This window comes from Schistocerca piceifrons, chromosome 1, assembly GCF_021461385.2.
Source record: "Schistocerca piceifrons isolate TAMUIC-IGC-003096 chromosome 1, iqSchPice1.1, whole genome shotgun sequence".
Classification (NCBI taxonomy): domain Eukaryota; kingdom Metazoa; phylum Arthropoda; class Insecta; order Orthoptera; family Acrididae; genus Schistocerca; species Schistocerca piceifrons.
In genome coordinates, this window is record NC_060138.1 from 334,982,185 (window position 1) to 335,003,024 (window position 20,840).

Sequence of the window (20,840 nt, forward strand, 5' to 3'; positions counted from 1 at the left end):
TTTATTAGAAGAATAATAGGCCTAATTATATTTAAGGGTCTTTATTTTTAGAGAACTATTATTTAAATAAACAATAGCACCATGAGAGATGCATTAATAGCACAATATTGTTTTCCAGCAAGACCATGAGTTTGGCAACTACATGTCACTGTAAGTATGAACAGATGGTTAAAAACTGCAGAATACTCACTTTTCACTTGTATCCTAACTTGGAATCTTTTACTCCTTTACAGGCGTAAGCCACACCATTTAACCCAAGTTTATTGGTTGACAAGAAGAACTTTTATTGACCTGATCCGCCATTCGACTGATGTTTCCATAAGAATAGGCTTATACATGGTAATTATCTTTTCTTACATTTAATGTGTGATGTAATGACAACAGTATTTCTAAAAATAATGATACTCTGTAGCAACCTTGTCTTTGTGGAAAATATTAATATCTCCTTTCAGTATACATGCACAAACCAATTTGAATATGCAGGTAACATCAACTTCTATTGTCTTTTTCACAATGGTGACTATAATCAGAAACTATTACATGTCACAAAAAGTGCTTTATAAGCTGCAAAATAGTCACAAATGAAGACAATCATTTAGGAAGTACAGTATCTCTTTCTTTAATTAAAGTTGATGAACACAGGAAATTGTCATTAAACTACCAATTTCAGTTCGTAGTGACTATCTTCAGATCTGTATAAAACATTCAAAGCCTTACCATTGTCTTAATACAATAAAGCCAAAGTGGCATCTTCAAGAGAGATGAACAAAATTAGCTGGGCACCATCGAACAGAACTATTAATGCAGTGCACACTAGGTCACAGTGCCAGCAGTGCACAGTGCAATACATCTGTCCCAATGTAAGACTTCTCATACTGGGATAGAATCTCATATATGCCAAATTTTCAAGTTCAAAATTGTCTCTGACCATACATAACAGATTCCTCAATTTTGGCAGTGGATATAAAATACACTTGATCTCATAAGAGTATGTTTGTGAATCCTTTTGATTCTTGAAGACACACCTCCAAAATAAGAAGAAAATGCCATTTCAGGCAGTGCCTTTACATCTTGATTTACATCCCTAGAGTGAACTCACTTTGACTGAAGAGTGCTACATGCCTCTTTTTCAGAATAACCAAAATGTTTTAACGCTGTTCTTAGATGTTGCATATCACCTCTATGTATCAGGGAATGTAAGACAGTGCTGAATTGTTCAGGGTCATGACAGTGTTTAGCCTGCAGATATAACCAGATGTGAGTAGGTTTGTGGTAGATATTATGTTTCAGGATTCCATTGGCCTTCTACATCTACATCTACATCTATACTCCGCGAGCCACCTTACGGTGTGTGGCGGAGGGTACTTATTGTACCACTATCTGATCCCCCCTTCCCTGTTCCATTCACGAATTGTGCGTGGGAAGAACGACTGCTTGTAAGTCTCCGTATTGGCTCTAATTTCTCGGATCTTTTCGTTGTGATCATTACGCGAGATATATGTGGGCGGTAGTAATATGTTGCCCATCTCTTCCCGGAATGTGCTCTCTCGTAATTTCGATAATAAACCTCTCCGTATTGCGTAACGCCTTTCTTGAAGTGTCCGCCACTGGAGCTTGTTCAGCATCTCCGTAACGCTCTCGCGCTGACTAAATGTCCCCATGACGAATCTCGCTGCTTTTCGCTGGATCATGACTATCTCTTCTATTAATCCAACCTGGTAAGGGTCCCATACTGATGAGCAATACTCAAGAATCGGACGAACAAGCGTTTTGTAAGCTACTTCTTTCGTCGATGAGTCACATTTTCTTAGAATTCTTCCTATGAATCTCAACCTGGCGCCTGCTTTTCCCACTATTTGTTTTATGTGATCATTCCACTTCAGATCGCTCCGGATAGTAACTCCTAAGTATTTTACGGTCGTTACCGCTTCCAATGATTTACCACCTATGGCATAATCGTACTGGAATGGATTTCTGCCCCTATGTATGCGCATTATATTACATTTATCTACGTTTAGGGAAAGCTGCCAGCTGTCGCACCATGCATTAATCCTCTGCAGGTCCTCCTGGAGTACGTACGAGTCTTCTGATGTTGCTACTTTCTTGTAGACAACCGTGTCATCTGCAAATAGCCTCATGGAGCTACCGATGTTGTCAACTAAGTCATTTATGTATATTGTAAACAATAAAGGTCCTATCACGCTTCCCTGCGGTACTCCCGAAATTACCTCTACATCTGCAGATTTTGAACCGTTAAGAATGACATGTTGTGTTCTTTCTTCTAGGAAATCCTGAATCCAATCACAAACCTGGTCCGATATTCCGTAAGCTCGTATTTTTTTCACTAAACGTAAGTGCGGAACCGTATCAAATGCCTTCCTGAAGTCCAGGAATACGGCATCAATCTGCTCGCCAGTGTCTACGGCACTGTGAATTTCTTGGGCAAATAGGGCGAGCTGAGTTTCACATGATCTCTGTTTGCGGAATCCATGTTGGTTATGATGAAGGAGATTTGTATTATCTAAGAACCTCATAATACGAGAACACAAAACATGTCCCATTATTCTACAACAGATTGACGTAAGCGAAATAGGCCTATAATTATTCGCATCTGATTTATGACCCTTCTTGAAAATGGGAACGACCTGCGCTTTCTTCCAGTCGCTAGGTACTTAACGTTCTTCCAGCAATCTACGATAAATTGCTGATAGAAAGGGGGCAAGTTCTTTAGCATAATCACTGTAGAATCTTAAGGGTATCTCGTCTGGTCTGGATGCTTTTCCGCTACTAAGTGATAGCAGTTGTTTTTCAATTCCGATATTGTTTATTTCAATATTTTCCATTTTGGCGTCCGTGCGACGGCTGAAGTCAGGGACCGTGTTACGATTTTCCGCAGTGAAACAGTTTCGGAACACTGAATTCAGTATTTCTGCCTTTCTTCGGTCGTCCTCTGTTTCGGTGCCATCGTGGTCAACGAGTGACTGAATAGGGGATTTAGATCCGCTTACCGATTTTACATATGACCAAAACTTTTTAGGGTTCTTGTTTAGATTGTTTGCCAATGTTTTATGTTCGAATTCATTGAATGCTTCTCTCATTGCTCTCTTTACGCTCTTTTTCGCTTCGTTCAGCTTTTCCTTTATTCTAACTGTAGCATCTAGAAATGGTTAGTAGCCATCCTTTTCCACTTCCATTGTGAACTGAACACTCAAGTGGAGTGGGTTTAGTAGCTGGAGAAACATAGGTTCTGTTTATGCTCCATCAGACCACAGTGTATCATCAGCATACTGCCAAAGGAGGAAGATATGAGAGGTGCTGATTGTAGTGCTTTCTCTCCAAAACCCTCCATAAAATAGGTGGACACCATGAGAGACATCATGGTGATATCATCCAGGTATTCAAACTACTGGATATTAAATAAGGAATACTTTAATTAAAGAAATGCCACAATGTCTTCCTCAGACTTGCCTCTATTAAGTTGTAAAAATCATGTGGAGGCACTTTTGTAAATATGTACACAGTACCAAAGCTAACCAGAAGATCTGGTGGTTGTAGTCTTACCACCTTCAAGTGACTCAAGAAATCCTCTGAATCCTAAATGTGATAGTCATATTTACCTGTGGGAGGTTCCAATTGACAAAGAATACATAGGCTGTCTAATATTAACTACAGTGGGGTAAAAGAGCACCCTTTTGTGTGGATGTGGTCTTTGTGGTTTCTGAGGGAGTGATATGTAGGGGGCTAAAGAATGTGTTTGTAGATTCTTAACTTAATACTGATTTTTGAAACTTTTGCAGGAAAATTGTTACCTACCCTCAAGGGTCTGCTAATTCAAGATTTTCTGCATTTCGGTGATGCTCTCCCATCAGCCAAAACAAAGTTGTACCAATTCATCCTTCCCCTCTTCAAATACATTGAGTATTCCCTCTTAGTCCTATTTAGTATGGACCCTGAACACTCAAGAAATATTCTAAGATGTGGCACACGGGTATTTTGTACGTAATCTCCTATGTGATATGACAGTATGTTCCTAGTGTCCTGCCAATTCACTGAAGTCCGCTGCCTGCTTTATCTACAGCCAAACCTAGTTGGTCTTCCAATTTATATCCTTACAGATTGTTGCACTCACATAATTGTAATAGTTGAGTGATTGCAGTTGTTACAGAATGATGTTGTAGGCATAAGATACTACAAGTCTGCATTCTGTGAAGTGCACAATTTCACATTTGTGAACATTTAAGGCAAGCTGTTAATCTTTGCACCACTTTGAAATCTTGTTAAGATCTGATTTAATATTTGTACAGCCCTTTTTTTCAACAATACTTCCTTATGGATAACTACATCATACGTAGAAATGTTTTATTTACCATTATATATATTTCGTATGGCTAATAGAATACAGCAGTAAGTAAGTAGTAACACAAACAACATATAAAAACAATGAAAGTCCCTCAGCCAGTCAGAAGCATCTCTCTCCAGGAGGTGCAGCTCCTGCATTGTGCCAGGGAATCTCCTCGTAGGGCAATCCATTGCGATATGATGTAGAGTTTGTGGATTCCCACAGTCGCAGCTGGGTGAGTCAGTCTGTCCCCATTTGTGCTTCCAGTAATTACATCTACCATAGCCTGTTCGGATACGATTTAAAGTTGTCCAAGATTTTCTGGGAAGACCGAAGCCCTTGGGCCGTACGGCTGGGTCCGAGACTAAGTTAAGGTGATCAGGGTTAAACATATCCCATTCCCGATGCCAGGCTTCGTCGATATCATAATTGTCCTCGATCAGCTGTTGCCCTAATCTCCATGATGGCTTACGGGACTTGAGCCTGTGGCTGGGATTCTTGCAGTCTTCGTGTAAGGGTAGGTCACGGTTGTTAGCGCACTTTTGCCATTCCCTTTTCAGTGCAGATCTTCGCCTTAGATGAGGTGGGGCTATGTTAGCCAGTACTGGGAGCCATTGGTGGGGCGTTGGTTTAATAGTGCCTGAGATGAGCCTCATGGTGTCGTTTAGCTGGGTGTCCACTGTTGCTGTATGAGTGCTGTTTAGCCAGACCAGAGCGCAGTATTCAGCCACCGAATATACTAGTGCAAGAGCAGATGTTCTGAGAACTGTAGAAATTACGTGTGAATCACACTTGCTCCCCAGCTACTTCCAGTGAGTTTGTGTAGGACATTATTTCTGGTTTTGATTTTTGCTGCGCATTTGTATAAGTGCTCCTTGTACGTCAGAGATCAGTCCAATGTAATTCCCAGATACTTTGGGAGGGGATTGTAGTTAAGCAGCTGGCCTCTGAACTCTACGTGGGGTGCATAGTTTGCCTGTCTGTTGTTGAGGTGGAAACAGGAGACTTGGGTTTTAGAAGTATTAGGTCTGAGCCTCCATGTTTCGAAATATTCATCCATTTTGATAAGGTCTTCCTCAATGATTCTTTCGGAATTGTGGAAGTCTTGATGTTGATATGTGAGAGCAATATCGTCTTCATAGATAAACTTCTTAGAAGATGTCTCTGGTAGGTCTGATGTATATATATTAAAAAGTAATGAAGCTAGCACGGATCCTTGGGGCAGGCCATCATTTAACCTATATTTCTTGCTTATCTCTCCATCTAGGTGTACTTCAAAAAATCTATTTGAAAGCATATTGTTGATTAGGGTAGCCGTTTTCTTGCAAGGAATAATGCGTTGGAGTTTAAGAATCATTGCCTCCCCCCACACTGTGTCATATGCTGACGATAGATCTATGAACACGGCGACTGTCTTTTTCTTCCTTTGAAATCCACTCTCAATATGTGTGGTAAGAGATAATACTTGATCACAGCAGCTCCGACCGGGTCTAAATCCGGCTTGTTCAATAGGAATGAAATTCTCAGCAATGAGTTTTATTCTGTTGAGAATAAGTCTCTCCAATAGTTTGTAGCATACACTTAGAAGAGCTATAAGTCTATAGTCCTCTGAGAGCTTTCCATCTTTGCCAGGCTTAAGAATGGCGACAATCTTGGTTTGTTTAAATAGTGGTGGTAGTGTTTCCGATCGTTGGATGTCATTGTAAAACTGAGTTAGCCACAGTAGAGCTTGAGGTCCTAGGTGCCGTAAGAACTCAGGGTAGACCTCATCTAAACCAGCCGCTTTACCCATTTTCATTTCTTTCAGTGCTTCTGTGATCTCTAGGATGATAAAGGTTTTTGAGAAATTGTTGTCGGGTGTGGATTGTCAGAGCTTGGTTCTCAGTTCTTTCTTTACTTTCATAGTCTTATCCTTGTTGCTGCATGGTGTTTTTCTCATAAGGTTAACTATTCTGTTTGCTACCTCTTTGGGGTGTATGTTGCCACCCATACAGGTTTTAATGGAGCTTTCACCAAGGTTTTTAAGAAGGCACCAGGCTTTCTTGCTGGAGTGCTTGAAGTCCATATTTTTCATGAGAGTGTGCCACTTTTCTCATCTTGCTGAGTCCAGGCATTGGAGAAGCTCGTCCGCAATTTCAGGATCGTTGTTTTGCGAATATGCATTATATAGGTCTATGCATTCTTGGCTCCAGCCGGGAATATAAGTTTTCCTGTAGCTTCTGGGAATGTGTTTTTTGGCAATGGCTAGGAGTAATCCCACAAAGAGGTTGTAGTTCTTCGATGCGGTTGGGATCCATTGGATGTTGTGGTCCATTTTGGCGGTAAAGGCTTCCCAATTGGCTTTGCCAAAATTCCATCAAGATTTAGGTGTAGATCTCACTATTGGAATCCATATACCAACACGTAGCAGGACGGGCCTGTGCTGGCTATGAGGAAAATCAGGCAAAATCTGTTTATTGCAGCGTAGTGGTAGCTTTTTGGCGTCTCTGGAAACAAAGCACAGATCGGGGTTGTAGTCTCTTTTCCATCTAGCCGAGTGGAAAGTCCCTTTATCCTTTAGATCATGGATCAAGAAGACGTCTTCTATGTCCACCCATTTCATTACTCCCTCCCCATCCTCATTGGTGTTGTTATATCCCCACTGGGTACTGTGGCTGTTGAAATTGCCCATTATCACTGTAGGATGTTGTATGTTGGAAATAGCAGAGTCATTCCATGACTGAGTTGGGGGTTTGTAGAGGTTGATGACTTCAATATCAGCAATTTTTGTTCTTATGACGTAGGCGCTTGGGTCAGTGTGTGTTTTTATATCGTGTACCTGGTCAGTGTTGTTTTTAAAGTAGGTGGCAGTGCCATAGTTAGTATGGTGAGTTGCTGCAGCAAGGGAATAGCCTGGAAGTTTGCATCTATTTTTCAACTGCTTTTCGTCGGCGCAATGTGTTTCCTGGAGCAAGACAGCATCCACTGAATGGTTGTCTAGGACTTTAATTAGGTAGTCAGATTTAGCTCTACTCATTCCTTCTATGTTGAGTTGTAGGATTTTAAAGACATCTCCAATGTCCTTGGTCAACGGGTTCTGAGAGGAACCATTGTTTCGGGTATGCGCGTTCATGTCTGTGCTGATTCTGTAAAGCTGGGAAATCCTCACAGGTCCAGCAGCCAGATTTGTAGACTATTTAGCCGTGATAAAAATACTTACCATTAATATTGTCTGAAAGGTCACTAATATATAACATGTACAGCAAGGTTCCCATTAAATTTCCTTGGGGCTCATCTGAAGTTACTTCTTCTTCTATCAGTGACTTTCTATCCAAGATAACATGTGATATCCTTCCATCCTCAGTCTACTCACAAATTTGGTTTGATATCATATATGATCATACTTTTGTTAATAAACATTTTTCAAGCCACTTTACAAGCAAAGCAGCAACATTAGATGATTACTTTTGGTTACTTTGTAAATGTAGGAAAAGGATGAAAAATAACTGCATAGTTTCACAAGTAGATTTTTACAAAATTAAGATAAAACATGTGTGAAGAAACTGAAGACAAACAAATGACCTTTCGTTACAAACCCATCTCTCTTCTTTCTGTGTTCTCAAGCATTCTGAGAAGGTATCCTGCAACTGAATATTGAACCACATTTCTGACAATAATCTTTTAACTGTTGCTCAGTTTGGCTTCCATAAAGGATACTGTGCAGAGAAAGCACAATTTAACCTCAAGAACTAAACAAGAAAAATTATCTCATTGATTTTTGACCTCGTAAGTGTGTTTGATGATGTAGATAATAAATTGTACTAAAACAATGAGGCCTGAAAGGCAGCTCCCTTATGTTGATGGAATCATAAATAAACAACTGGTAGCATTAAATATGGCCTCCCTGCAAGGTCAGGTGCTCAGCTCCCTCCTGTAGTTGACATACTTAATCTCTCAGAAAATTGTCTTATGTAGTTCCAGACAAATGAGTAGGCCATACACGTGCCAGAAGTAGAGATTTAATTAACACACAGTACTGAAACCCTGCATGAAAATTCCTAGGCTTCCAGATGGATGACTAACTGAGGTAGGTGTATTATGAAAAGGATAGTTGCTACTCACCATATAGCGGAGATGCTGTGTTGCAGATAGTCACAAAAAGAAGACTGTCAGAAAGTGAGCTTTCAGCCAACAAGATCTTTATCAAAAACAGACAAAGCACACACACACACACACACACACACACACACACAAACACAGACATGTGTGCACGGGCAAACACAATTCACAAACACATGACCACAGTCTCTCAATTGTTTGAATTTAACTGAGATAGCTCCAGAACATGGCTGAATTAATCAGAAAGCTCCTGTCTGTTAACATACAACTTAATTTCTAAAACATCTCTGAAATCTCTCTATTGTTTTGGGATTTATGAAGTATGAATTGTAATCTACCAACATAATGATATGTAGTCTAAATTGTTTATTTGGTAGCACGTCAGTCTGGGATATTGAAGATCAAAATTCAGTATTTGATGCTGTTTGCTAAAAAGAAAATATATCCAACACCACAATTTAGGTTGCATTTTTTACCCGTTTATTAGCGTCAAAGTCATATTGTTAGAATGATGACCAGTTTTCTCTTCTTTGTGAAATCATTAGTACTTACAATCAGGTCAGCAATCACAAACCACCAAGAGTCCAGGGCAGTATTATTAACATAAATTCTAAAGTCATTGAAGCACAAGTTAATACAACATTGTCCAATAATCTGTGGCAATTATAAGTCACTAAAAAAATTAAGAGTGGCACAGAACATAGCTCATTTTTACACTAATTATCACAGTTTGCCTACTGTCTCGTAATAATCCAGTAGATGAAATTACACTGCAGTAGTTCACTTAGTTCAGTCATTCGTGAAAGTCGCAACACTCAACAACAGCTTGTTCAAGTCACAAAACAGTGTAAGCTGCCTACCAACCACAACACTTTTCAGTCAAAATATTCATCAAGTTGAGTTACAGAAATCACTTTAGTTTTTAAACATTGCCATTATGGTGTTATTGTAGCTACTGACAGACAAATTTTCGTGAATAACTTGTGAATAACTGTTGCATGAATAAATACCATAAGCATGCTTGACATAGGTGTTACATGCTTGTTTGCTCAACTGAGACTTGCTAGGTTAAATTATGATTCTCAGAATGGACTATAATTATTGATAAAATTTTGGTCTATGAAAAATGTAGAAATCTAAGAATTTAGAAAAGTTTATGGAATCACTTTATACAGCCACATTGGGAATACCCAAGTATGGTTGGCATTTTTAGAATTATTCTACCTAAAGATAAATTATGCAAATTGATAATTAGTGGCTTAATTAATTAGAGAGAGACTTCACTTGATTCAAAAAGAAAAAAAAAAAAGAAATAGAGCAACAAAGTACAATTTCAAAGTTCAGAATCTAATGAGCTTTGAGGAAAAATCTCAATAGATAATATAACTACTTCAGGAATTGAATATTAATAATTTTGTAAAGTAATTAGTTTCATGGAAATGGGTATAGGTTAAAAGTTGAACTACCAGTCTTTAAAACTAGTAGTGCCATGCTCCTTATAAACATGTATTAGCTCACAATATTTTTCTTAGTATGTCATGTACTAGAATTGAAGAATTAGGTGTAATTTCTAACTAACTAATTTCCCAATAAAATTATGTGCAGCAATAGAATAATCATATCAAAACTTTACGTTGAATAATGAATCTATATGAGGAAAATTTTTAGAAATGAGCAAAGGGGGAAAAATTAGTTATTCACAGGAGTTGAAGTCATAACAGATGGTACAGTTCCAGATTGCCATGTCAGAACTGGATGAATGAGTCAACAAATGAATAACATTTTCAGAATTAAAAGAGAAAAGAACATCAGGATTCAGCATTATAAGTGTGATTCACACGTAATTTCTACAGTGGTTTAGATGTGTGTCTAAAGTGGGAACAAGAGCACAGTCTTCAGTATCAGTGATGTACAAGAGTGACAAAAGTGATTATCAAAAGGGATTGACATAATGCGAAAATAGATTGTTGTAACAGATATTTTCTTGAAGATATTGTAATAATTTATTCAGCAATTTCTGAATGATGTTGCCATCTGTTAGATATTAGTTGGCAGTGTTGCAGACAGTGCATTTGAATTTGAGGGAACTATGTTCTAATTCTAACGTGTATATTCTATGATGTTCAAAAATCTTTTACCATTGCTTGTCTGACTAAAGTAACACTTCAGTCCCAGTCACCAGGTTGCAGTATGATGTTATATCCAAATTGTTTGAAAATATTTGAACACACTGTTAAGAAACATGTTATAGTTGTATGTCTTTTTTTTTTTTTTTTTTACAGATGATTGCTCTGCTGCTTGCTTTGCCATATGTGGGCATTAAACTTGATCAAAGAGGAATCCAGAATGTTCAAGGTCTAATGTACTTGATCATTACAGAAACTATATTCACTTTTTCGTATGGTGTTTTTCATACATTTCCAAGTGAAATACCAATTTTGCTCCGTGAAATAAGCAGTGGATTGTACAAACCAGGACCATATTATATATCAAAAATGCTTATACTGGTAATCATTTTAGTTTGTTTTGAATTCTTAAATGAGTCACACATGTAATGTAATGTAATCCTTGTAAAGTAATTAGCTTGCTAATTACGAACCTGTGATTTTTGCTCTATAAATTAACAACTCGTGTTGTACACTTAAGAAGCTTTTAAACTTTCTCTCTCTCTCTCTCTCTCTCTCTCTCTCTCTCTCTCTCTCTCTCTCTGTGTGTGTGTGTGTGTGTGTGTGTGTGTGTGTGTGTGTGTGTGTGTGGGGTGGGGGGACATGCATATGCCTGTATGTGTGTGTGCATGCAAGTGTATATGTGAATACTGAAAGGAAACTAAATGTTTAGTTGATTTGTCTGTGAAGTATAATGAATTCATGTTTGTACATTAATTTCCAGCTTCCACGTACAATAATAGAGCCATTTATGTACACAACACTTATATTTTGGATTGTTGGATTACAAGGAGGACTGAGAGGATTTCTTGTATTCTGTGTACCAGTTATTCTGAGTGCCATATCAGCAACAGCTCTTGGTAGGTGTGATTACTACATAGTAATGATATATAGTACATTTAGAGATTTTTAACTAATGTATATTTTTACAGGGTGTGTGATGTCAGCAGCATTTGAATCTGTTTCTACAGCATCACTTGTCTCAGTTCCTATAGATTTTCTGACTCTAACATTCTCAGGAATTTATCTTCATCTTGGGTAAGTTAAGTAATTTCTCTTTGAAGTGTTGATGTCAGTTCAGCAACTCTTGCTGTCATGTAATTTGAAAATGTGTTATTTAAGGTAATTAGACATGAGGAAGAAGAATATATTTCATCAACTAACATTCTGTTCTATAATTATTTTTGCAGTGTTTTTGTCAGTTTATGGAAAACAGTTTGGATACAAGGAAACAAAAATAAATGAGTGCACTTATACAGGCTGATTTTTTCCCCTGTGCACAAACTCTAGGGATTCATTGATGAGAGGATAAAAAAATAATAATAATCTAATGAACTTATGTTCAGAAGTTCATGGTTCCCATGCTAGACACCAGAGATTGCGGTCTAATATGTACTGAACCATACAGCCACCGTTACAGTTCTGTACTCTGCCACGAGTAAGTACAGGGGGGAATTCTTGTAAATTTCATGGAGCTAGGGGTGGGAGGTAGTGGTTAAAGAACCTGTTGGCACATCGGATGGCAGGCGCATGTGATGTTGATATTTTACAAATGATTCTGCAAAGCAGGTTTATGACACCACTTGCGGGCTAGAAGACATGGCACAGCGGACACTGTATAAAAATGTGCAGTAATCAGGGTAGCACAGGGCACCAACATGCTATAAAGAACCCATTTGTTGCAGTTACAATAATGCCGAGTGACCTGTGTGTAGGGGCCAAAGTGGGATGAGGAAATCTGAAATTGTAATTAGCAAAGAGCATTCCACTTGTTCCTTCCTGGGGAACTATGTCACAGGCATATGGAAAATGCAAATAAATAAGTGAGTTTGGAGGCACAAAGCAGGCAGTTGTGTTGTCATATTGTCTCCGTCTAGAAATTGAGAGAATGATAATTTTTTAAGTTGCAGGCCAACCATGATGACCTTTTGGTGATGGATATCAGTGGCCAATTGGCCCGCTAAAGCTACCTTCAACCTCTGCTGCACGGATGTGTCATTGCTGTCACAGGGATTGTTGCTCCTTGTAGCTACACTGAGGGCTGCTAGCCTCCACTCTCTGAGTGGCATTGTCCAGTGGACTGCAAGCTTGTGTCTGCAAGGGTGGGTCCAGGGCACAAACTAGTGGCCTCCTGGTGCAGAGCCATCTACAGGCACTGAACGATGTGGCCTGGGCAGATGGACAGAATTGCTAAGCATCACTATAATGACGGCAGTCAACTGCTTCCCTTCGGTGCTCTACATGGGGTCCTCGAGTCACTTTTGTGGGAGCAGTCAGCCATGTTCCGGGCCATGGGCACAGTCAACACATGCAGCCATGGCGCAAGTTGGATCGCTATGTCCACAAGGCTGGAAGACTGAATATTGATGCTGCAGATTACAGCATTTCATGTTGGTGCTGACCCATGCACGGTGCATGTTGTGATTGCCGAGTTCAGTGCAGGGCCAGCTCTGTACCTTCAGTGTAATGAAGTTCAGTGAGACACTTGCATGTGTTTCTCTACACATTTTGGCATGAGTCACTTCTCTTTCCCAAACCATACATCTTGGTCATTCTAACATATTGCAGTCCCTGAGCTTGGGAGGTTATAACAATTTGGTGTCAGGATATGATAGTTTTGCTTTCCAACACAATACGCTGCATCAGAAAGTGTCTGTCTGCATCCAACACTAAGTTTTGGTGAGAGAGTTGGTTTTGGTGAGTGGTGAATGATGCAGTGGCATTTGACACTGGTACCAGCTCAGCATAGTGTGGTGCTGTGAGTCTAAGCTTTACTTACATTGTTTTTATGTTTGCTCTCATTGTCAGAGTTAGTTGTGTGAGCTAAATTTACTTTTGTGAAGCTACAGGAACTGTGGACTTACCTTTGTTTAGAGCTAATGGTAGACATGATAATTTAGTGCCAGTGAAGTGACCCTTTTTCAATTTGTCTAGGTACGAGTTGCCATGTACTAATGCTGTAGCAGCTACTTATTCTGTATTTAGGCATACTGGTCATCTGTCTAGCAGTTGTACTGAGTGTAGATGGGTGATGATTTGCCAAAGGAATTAATTTGTGTTTTCATTTCTTTTGTGTGTATGTAGAGATGAATGGGAGTTTGTCCTTTCCCTTGTTTTAAAAAAATAAGTTGCTTGAAGGTGGAACTAGAGTACGCAAAAAGGCGGAAACACATGCTACTACCTCAGATGCAGCTGCTACTTTAACTCGGTAGGTGCAGTTGTTAACAGAGCAGTTTGAAAGCATGAAGGGGAGAAATTTCAAACATAATCATGAGTTCGAGGCTCTTTAGGAGAGTCGTGATTAGACGCAATCAGAGCTCAGGAATGTAAGTCCAGATTGAGAGTGCCTTCTATTCCATATGACCCGGCAGTGGTTGTGCTGATTAATCGCTTCTTGGGCAAGCCAACAGAGGACACAACAATTTTCATTAGAGGAATTATGGATGCTGCAGAAGCACATGGGTGGGCAGATGAAGTAACCCTATATGGTGCTAATATGTGTTTGACAGTTGATGTCAAAGCATATGTTGCATATCATGTTGCAGGATTGGGCTGTGCAGGGTTGTGTCAGTGCTACTGAAAGCAGAACAGTGTGTGATTTTTTGGGAGAAATTAAGTACATTGTCAGTGCAGTGCAATGAGCCTGTGGAAGTGTTCTCAGGTAGAATCCGTTAACATCCATTAACATTTCTAACATTTATATAGTTTAAATAAAACATTACATTTTCACTGTAAAAATAATGTAAATGATATTTATAAATACCTAAAAGTAAAAATACCTCCTTAACATCTTCAATGTCAAGCTCTAATTATAAGCTATTAAGGTATAAGAAAAAACATATCTACAGACCCAGAATGTTGAAGCTAATAGGGTACTGTTACAGGAGGCAGAAAATGGAGTGGCAGACGTTTTTTTTTGCATGATACACATGTTGTAATGTCACAAGGGTATGGATGGAGAATCCAGAGGACTTGGAGTCAGTTCTTAGGATCGCAACACTTATAGAGGAGGTGGATATGGCCACAAAGCAGAGAGTAGACAATTGCGTGTTTGCTTGTGGATGCAAGTGTTATGGATATGGTTGGGAGGGGTGTGTAAGGAAGAAGTGTAAGCAACCAGAGTGCTATGTATGTGGCATAGTGGGCCACCAGGGATTTGAGTGTAGAGGTAGGAAGGGTGGAAAGCACCGGCAAGGAAAGCAGCCATTAAACGTAAATGGGATTGCTTCAACTGTAGGATTGACCATAACATGGGACAAGTTAGTGCACAGATAGAATGTAGCTTGGTGGTCTTTGTTGGTGGCAGGAAACAAAGATTTGTGGTGGACACACGTGTGAATGTGTCTGTTATCATTCTGGACCTCATAGGAAAGGGGAGACTGGGGCCACCATGATATAGGCTATGTGGGAATGGTGATAATAGGATGGAATCATTGAGTATAGCAGTACTGGAGTTTTCAGTCAGGAAAACTAAGTTCAGCAAACACATGGATGTGTTGCCATGCATAGGCGAAAATTATTTAGTGATTCTCAGGCCAGACTTTTTTGACAAACATCATGCTAAGATTGATATTTGGCAGCACACAGTGGAACTCAGTGAGACTTTGTTTCAATTGGGGGAAACAATTGCAACTGAGACAATGATGCAAGATTCACCTATCATGGAGGTGAGACAAATTATCCTGCATACATTTGAAAAAAAATTGATTAGCAGGATAAAATACTAGCAGGTACGGGAAAGATAGTGTGGGCTTCAGAGGATAACAATTTGCTGAGGGAAACATAGTATGCATTTGCACTGCTCTTAAGCAATGAAGAGTTGGATAGTTCACATTGTTTTATCCACAAGAGTTTAGCACATGTGAGTGACATTTTTGGGGAACAGATGATTGAGGTTAGTGTGGATAACTTTGGCAGAGTGAAAGTGGCCTTGTCAAAGGGTGAAAATAGCCACTCTGGAAGTCTTGGGAGATCAGAGCTTTTGATAGGTCAAGCTTAGAGGAAAGACACAAGCAAACTTTTGATAAGGAAGTGTCATGAGGGAAAGTAGATCATTTGAAGGACAGTTATCAAATGGCTATTGAGAACAGCAATCTCGCTGATGCAACATCTCATAATGACAGAGGATAGTACACCAAGCTATAGGAAGCCATACTGTACAGCAAAGCAGCTGCAATCATTGTTAGAAGAATTTATTGATCAACTACATTCATGCTCATAAATTGCTGAATGTAGTGCTACACAATGTGGCACTACACAAAACTGGAGCTAATAACAAGGGCACATAGGGAACACACACAACACGGATCTGTAAGCCCACGGTATTGATGATAAGTTGAGGAAACCGTCCCAAAACACATATGCTACAAAACGCCTCTGTTTCCTCACATGTACCCCAACATCAGTATGGGATATGATCACCATGCACAGGTACATAGGCCGCAAAATGGGTTGGCATACTCTGGATCAGGTGGTCGAGTGGCTGCTGGGCTATAGCCTCCCATTCTTGCACCAGTGCCTGTCGGAGCTCCTGAAGTGTCCTAGGGGTTTGAAGATGTGCAGCGATACATTGACCAAGAGCATCCCAGATGTGCTCAATGGGGTTTAGGTCTGGAGAACAGGCGGACCACTCCATTTGCCTGATATCTTCTGTTTCTAGGTACTCCTCCACAATGGCAGCTTGGTGGGGCCATATGTGATCATCCATCAGGAGGAAGATGGAACCCACTGCACTCCTGAAAAGGTGGACATAGTGGTGCAAAGTGACGTCACGATACACCTGACCTGTTACAGTTCCTCTGTCAAAGACATGCAGGGGTGTATGTGCACCAATCATAATCCCACCCCACACCATCAAACCACAACCTCCATACAGGTCCCTTTCAAGGACATTAAAGGGTTTGTATCTGGTTCCTGGTTCATGCCAGATGAAAACCTGGTGAGAATCACTGTTCAGACAATACCTGGACTCGTCTGTGAACATAAGCTGGAACCACTGTTCCAATGACCATGTACTCTGTTCTTGACACCAGGCTTTACGGGCTGTCGTGGGACCAGGGGTCAGTGGAATGCACTTTATAGGTCTCTGGGCAAATAAACCATGTCTGTTCTGTCATCTGTAGACTGTGTGTCTGAAGACAACTGTTCCAGTGTCTGCGGTAAGGTCCCGAGCAAGGCCACCTGCAGTACTCCGTGGCCATCTGCGGGCACTGATGATGAGATATCAGTCTTCTTGTGGTGTTGTACACTGTGGAAGTCCCTTACTGTAGCGCCTAGACACATTTCCTGTCTGCTGGAAACATTGCCATAATCTTGAGATCACCCTTTGTGACACACGGAGGACCTGCTGTGTTTGACCAGTCTCCAGTCGCCCTAGTATTCTATCCCTCATAACGCCATCAATATGTGTTCTTTGAGTCATTTTCAACACACAGCCACCATCAGCACATCTGAAAACATCTGCACCATACTCTGACATGCACCAATAGATCTCTGTGTACGTGGACTGCTGCCAGCGCCATCGTGCGATGACCGCAGGTCAAATGCACCGCATGGTCATACCCCGAGGTGATTTAAACCCACAAATTGCCCAACAGAGCATTAATTTATGAGCATGAATGTACTATGGGATGGGATCATAGAAGCGAGTGATAGTCACTGGAGTGCAAATATTGTCATCATGCCAAAAAAAGTCAGCGGATCGGACGCAGAATAACAGATTATGCTGTGACTACAGATATCTAAATGCAAGAACCATTTTGGGTGCTTAACCAACTCCAAACATCATGGAAACAATGGGTAATCTGGGTAGTATTGGTTCTTTACAACTATGGACCTCAGCAGTGGATACCATCATTGGAGGTCGCACCTGAAGATAGGCCAAAAACAGTGTTTTCCATCCAAGCAGGACATTTTCACTGTAAATGCTTGCCCGTTGGACTAAAGTATGCACTGACAACTTTTCAACAGTTAGATGGGGTACTGAGAAGATTAAAGCCAAAAACTTTTCTAGTCTATCTCAATGGCATAATTGCGTATTCAAAGTATTTACCAGAGAATGTGAGACATTTGGAGGATGTGTTTAATAGACTATGATTGTCACATTTAACGTTAAGTGTGGACAAGTGCCATTTTGCACAAACTTATGGAAACTATCTGGGGCACTCGATTAGTGAGTGTGGCATACAGACTGATCCTTGTCTTACATGTGCAGTTCAGAATTATCTGAAACCACAAGCAACTAAGTTCATTGGCCTCTGTAATTATTATAGACAGTTCGTGAAAGAGTCTGAAAAAATAGCCAGACTCTTGGACGAGCTAATGAAGAAGGGGATGTCAGGAAACATTTGAAAAATTGAAAGAAATATCATTTTCAGATCCAGTATCACTTTCTTTGGATTTCAAGAAAGAGTTTATCCTCCAGTATGATGCTTCAAATGAGGCAGTTGGTTGTGTTTTGGCACATATGGTAGATGGTTAGTAACATCTGATAGCTCATGCTTCAAGTCAGTTAAACAACACAGAGTGTAACTACTCAGCTAAAGAGACAGAGAAGTTTGCAGTTATATTTAGTATTACATATTTTTGGTGTTATCTGTATGGTAGTTAGTTTAAGGTCATGACAGGTTATATCTCATTGAAATCGTTGCTGGGTTTGAAATAGCTATCTAGTAGATAATCTCGGTGGGCACTTAAGCTTAGTGAATTTGAGTAAGAGGTGATCCATAAGCCAGGGAGACAGTATGCAAATGCAGATTTGTTAAGCCACAGGGTAGCAATATTAAGTATGCTCTGGAAGAGCACTGAAGAGTGGCAGTGGGCACAGGCAAGGAATGAGGAGTGCCAGACATTTAAATCACAGCCACATTTCATTATGGATGAGGGTTTGTTGTGTAGAACGATTAAGTGTGGATCACATGTAGTGGTTACAGAGAGTTTTCAGAAGGAAGATTTGCAGCAAGCTCACAACCATATGTCGTCAGGACATGGTGGGCAATGTGCAACAGACAGCTGTGTAGCAGAGCAGTTTTGATGGAGGAACAGGAAGCATGATGTGGAGCAACATGTTAAGGACTGTGCAGCCATGAGTGCAGAGGGCCGACATTATGCATCAGAGAGTGCCATTCCAAAGGTTATCAGAGGCATCCAGTCATTTAATATGTTGGGGTTGGATGTCCTCTGGCCATTTAATAAAACACCTGTAGGAAATAGGTATGTTCTCATGGTCATCAGTCATTTTTTTCAATTTTTGGAAATGGTACCAATGCCAGACCAATGGGCTAGTACTATGGCACAGATGTTAGTAAACAACTGGATATTAATATTCCAGGTGCCTGAGACCATACTTATGGGCCAAGGTACAAATTTTGTCTCAGACTTAATGAAACAAGTATGCCATGTGTTGTGTACTAGGAAGCTATAGACGAGTTCAATTCATTCACAGACCAATGGGAGAACAGAACATGTGCACATGACAATTGCAAAGATGTTGAGCTACTGCGTAGATTCCAAGCATGGTGATTGGGACACCTGTTTACCACATGTACAGTGTGCCTATAATTCGAAGGTTCATGTTGCAATGGGCTTGTTGTCATTTGAGGTGGTGTATGGCAGGAAAATGCCATCTCCCTTTGACACTTTGATTCCTAAATTGGGACCAGATGGTGAGTCAGTGAGGAAGTTTTCGAGAAGAATTAGGGAGGTTTGGAGGAATGTGCAAAAAGCAAATGTGAAGGTGCTAGAATGCCAGGAACAGTCAAACAAACACGTGGGCAAATTGCCACAATACTGCTTAGGACACTGGGTAACAGTCACTAGTCCCTATATGTCAAAAGGGGGGAAAAATGAAGAAATTTAAAAAAAATACCAGGCACCATACCAGGTTGTGGAAATGACCTCACCAGTCAATGTGAAGATACCGTTCCCCTCAAAAATGTTTGTTGTACATGTCAGTCACATAAAACCATTTAAAGGAATGGTGGAGGAAATACCTCAGTTATTGGCAGCCAACCAAGAGAGGGAAGCTACAAAGAGTAAAGGAAGAAACCTGGAATTGGTGAGCAACGTAAGGTGCGTGATGTGCCATATGGTTATGGTTGCATAAGTAAGTTGTATAATTTAATTTGTTATTATTATTATTATTGTTACTAATATTTTGGTTTAGTATATCAGGGAGTATGTATTCTTTTTTTTGCCTTAGGGATATTTGCTGTTTTTCTTATTTTTACAGAGTTTTTAGTTTTTCATGCTGTTATTTTTTTGTTTGTTTTTTTCGTGGGTTGTGCACACAAGGGAGGGGATGATAGAGTAATTTGTGATCTGTCCAGGTGGCCAAGTATGGACTAATATGCAGACATCTGAAGGAAGTTTGTTTCCGTGGGAGTAAATGTGACACGTTGTGGGAAGGAACTTCTGCCAGCTCGAACATCTTCCAAAGGGTGGTACTCATTGGTTATGCTCTGTATTCATGCCAGAAAATGTATGGTTGTACTGCTACAAAGGAGGCAGACTGGTAGGTAGGGATGCTATGCTTACAGGCTCACCCGTTATAACATAGTTGCAAAATACATTGTATTTTGAGGGCATTTAACATCCAAAATTTAATGTATTTAAATGAACACTTAATCCAGAACTTTTGCAGTCTTTGGATAGATTAATAGTGTCCAAGCAAAGGGGAATTTCAATGGAACAAATGTGGCAGCATGTACACCATTTCTGGGAAGAGCAAGAGCACAAGGTATTAGTGGTGAGCATATCAACGACCAGTTGTGGTGTGTTTCTAGCAGGCTTTTGTGTATTGTATTTCTGGATAAGAAGCAAGAGAGCACAGTCTATGGACTGCCACTAGAATGGTTGTCCATCATTGATAAAGGAAGCAATTAGTTTTAAGGTCTTATTTAGTGTATAAGGGTATGATAAAGGGTACATGGTAGCAGTAAAATGTGAGCAGAAGTTCTCTATCAAGAATCTGGGAGATTGTCCTCAATGGGTAAATTATTAGAGTTAAGGTAATTAAGTGGGAGCACGGTGTTAAAGATTTGGGATGAATCTTCTTGGAAGGGAGGAGTATGCTACACCATGAATAAATACAGGCATGGATTTGGGAAATTCTTGTAAATTTCTCGCAGCTATTGTTGGAAGGCAGTGGTTAAGAGACCAATTGGTACATGGGATGGCAGGCATGGGCGACATTGATATTTTGCAAGTGATTCTGTGAGGCAGTTTTATGACACCACTTA

The 20,840-nt window shown here is 40.1% G+C and overlaps 1 protein-coding gene across 1 annotated transcript in view; it reads left to right on the forward strand.

Moving 5' to 3' along the window:
• The window catches only part of LOC124795837 (protein scarlet-like), a 345,562-nt gene that overhangs the window by 321,575 nt on the left and 3,147 nt on the right, over positions 1-20,840 (forward strand). The window contains exons 10-14 of the mRNA XM_047259923.1: positions 119-150; positions 234-339; positions 10,720-10,944; positions 11,327-11,462; positions 11,535-11,640. Coding sequence (XP_047115879.1) covers positions 119-150; positions 234-339; positions 10,720-10,944; positions 11,327-11,462; positions 11,535-11,640 — 605 coding nt within the window. The remainder of the gene's footprint in view (positions 1-118; positions 151-233; positions 340-10,719; positions 10,945-11,326; positions 11,463-11,534; positions 11,641-20,840) is intronic.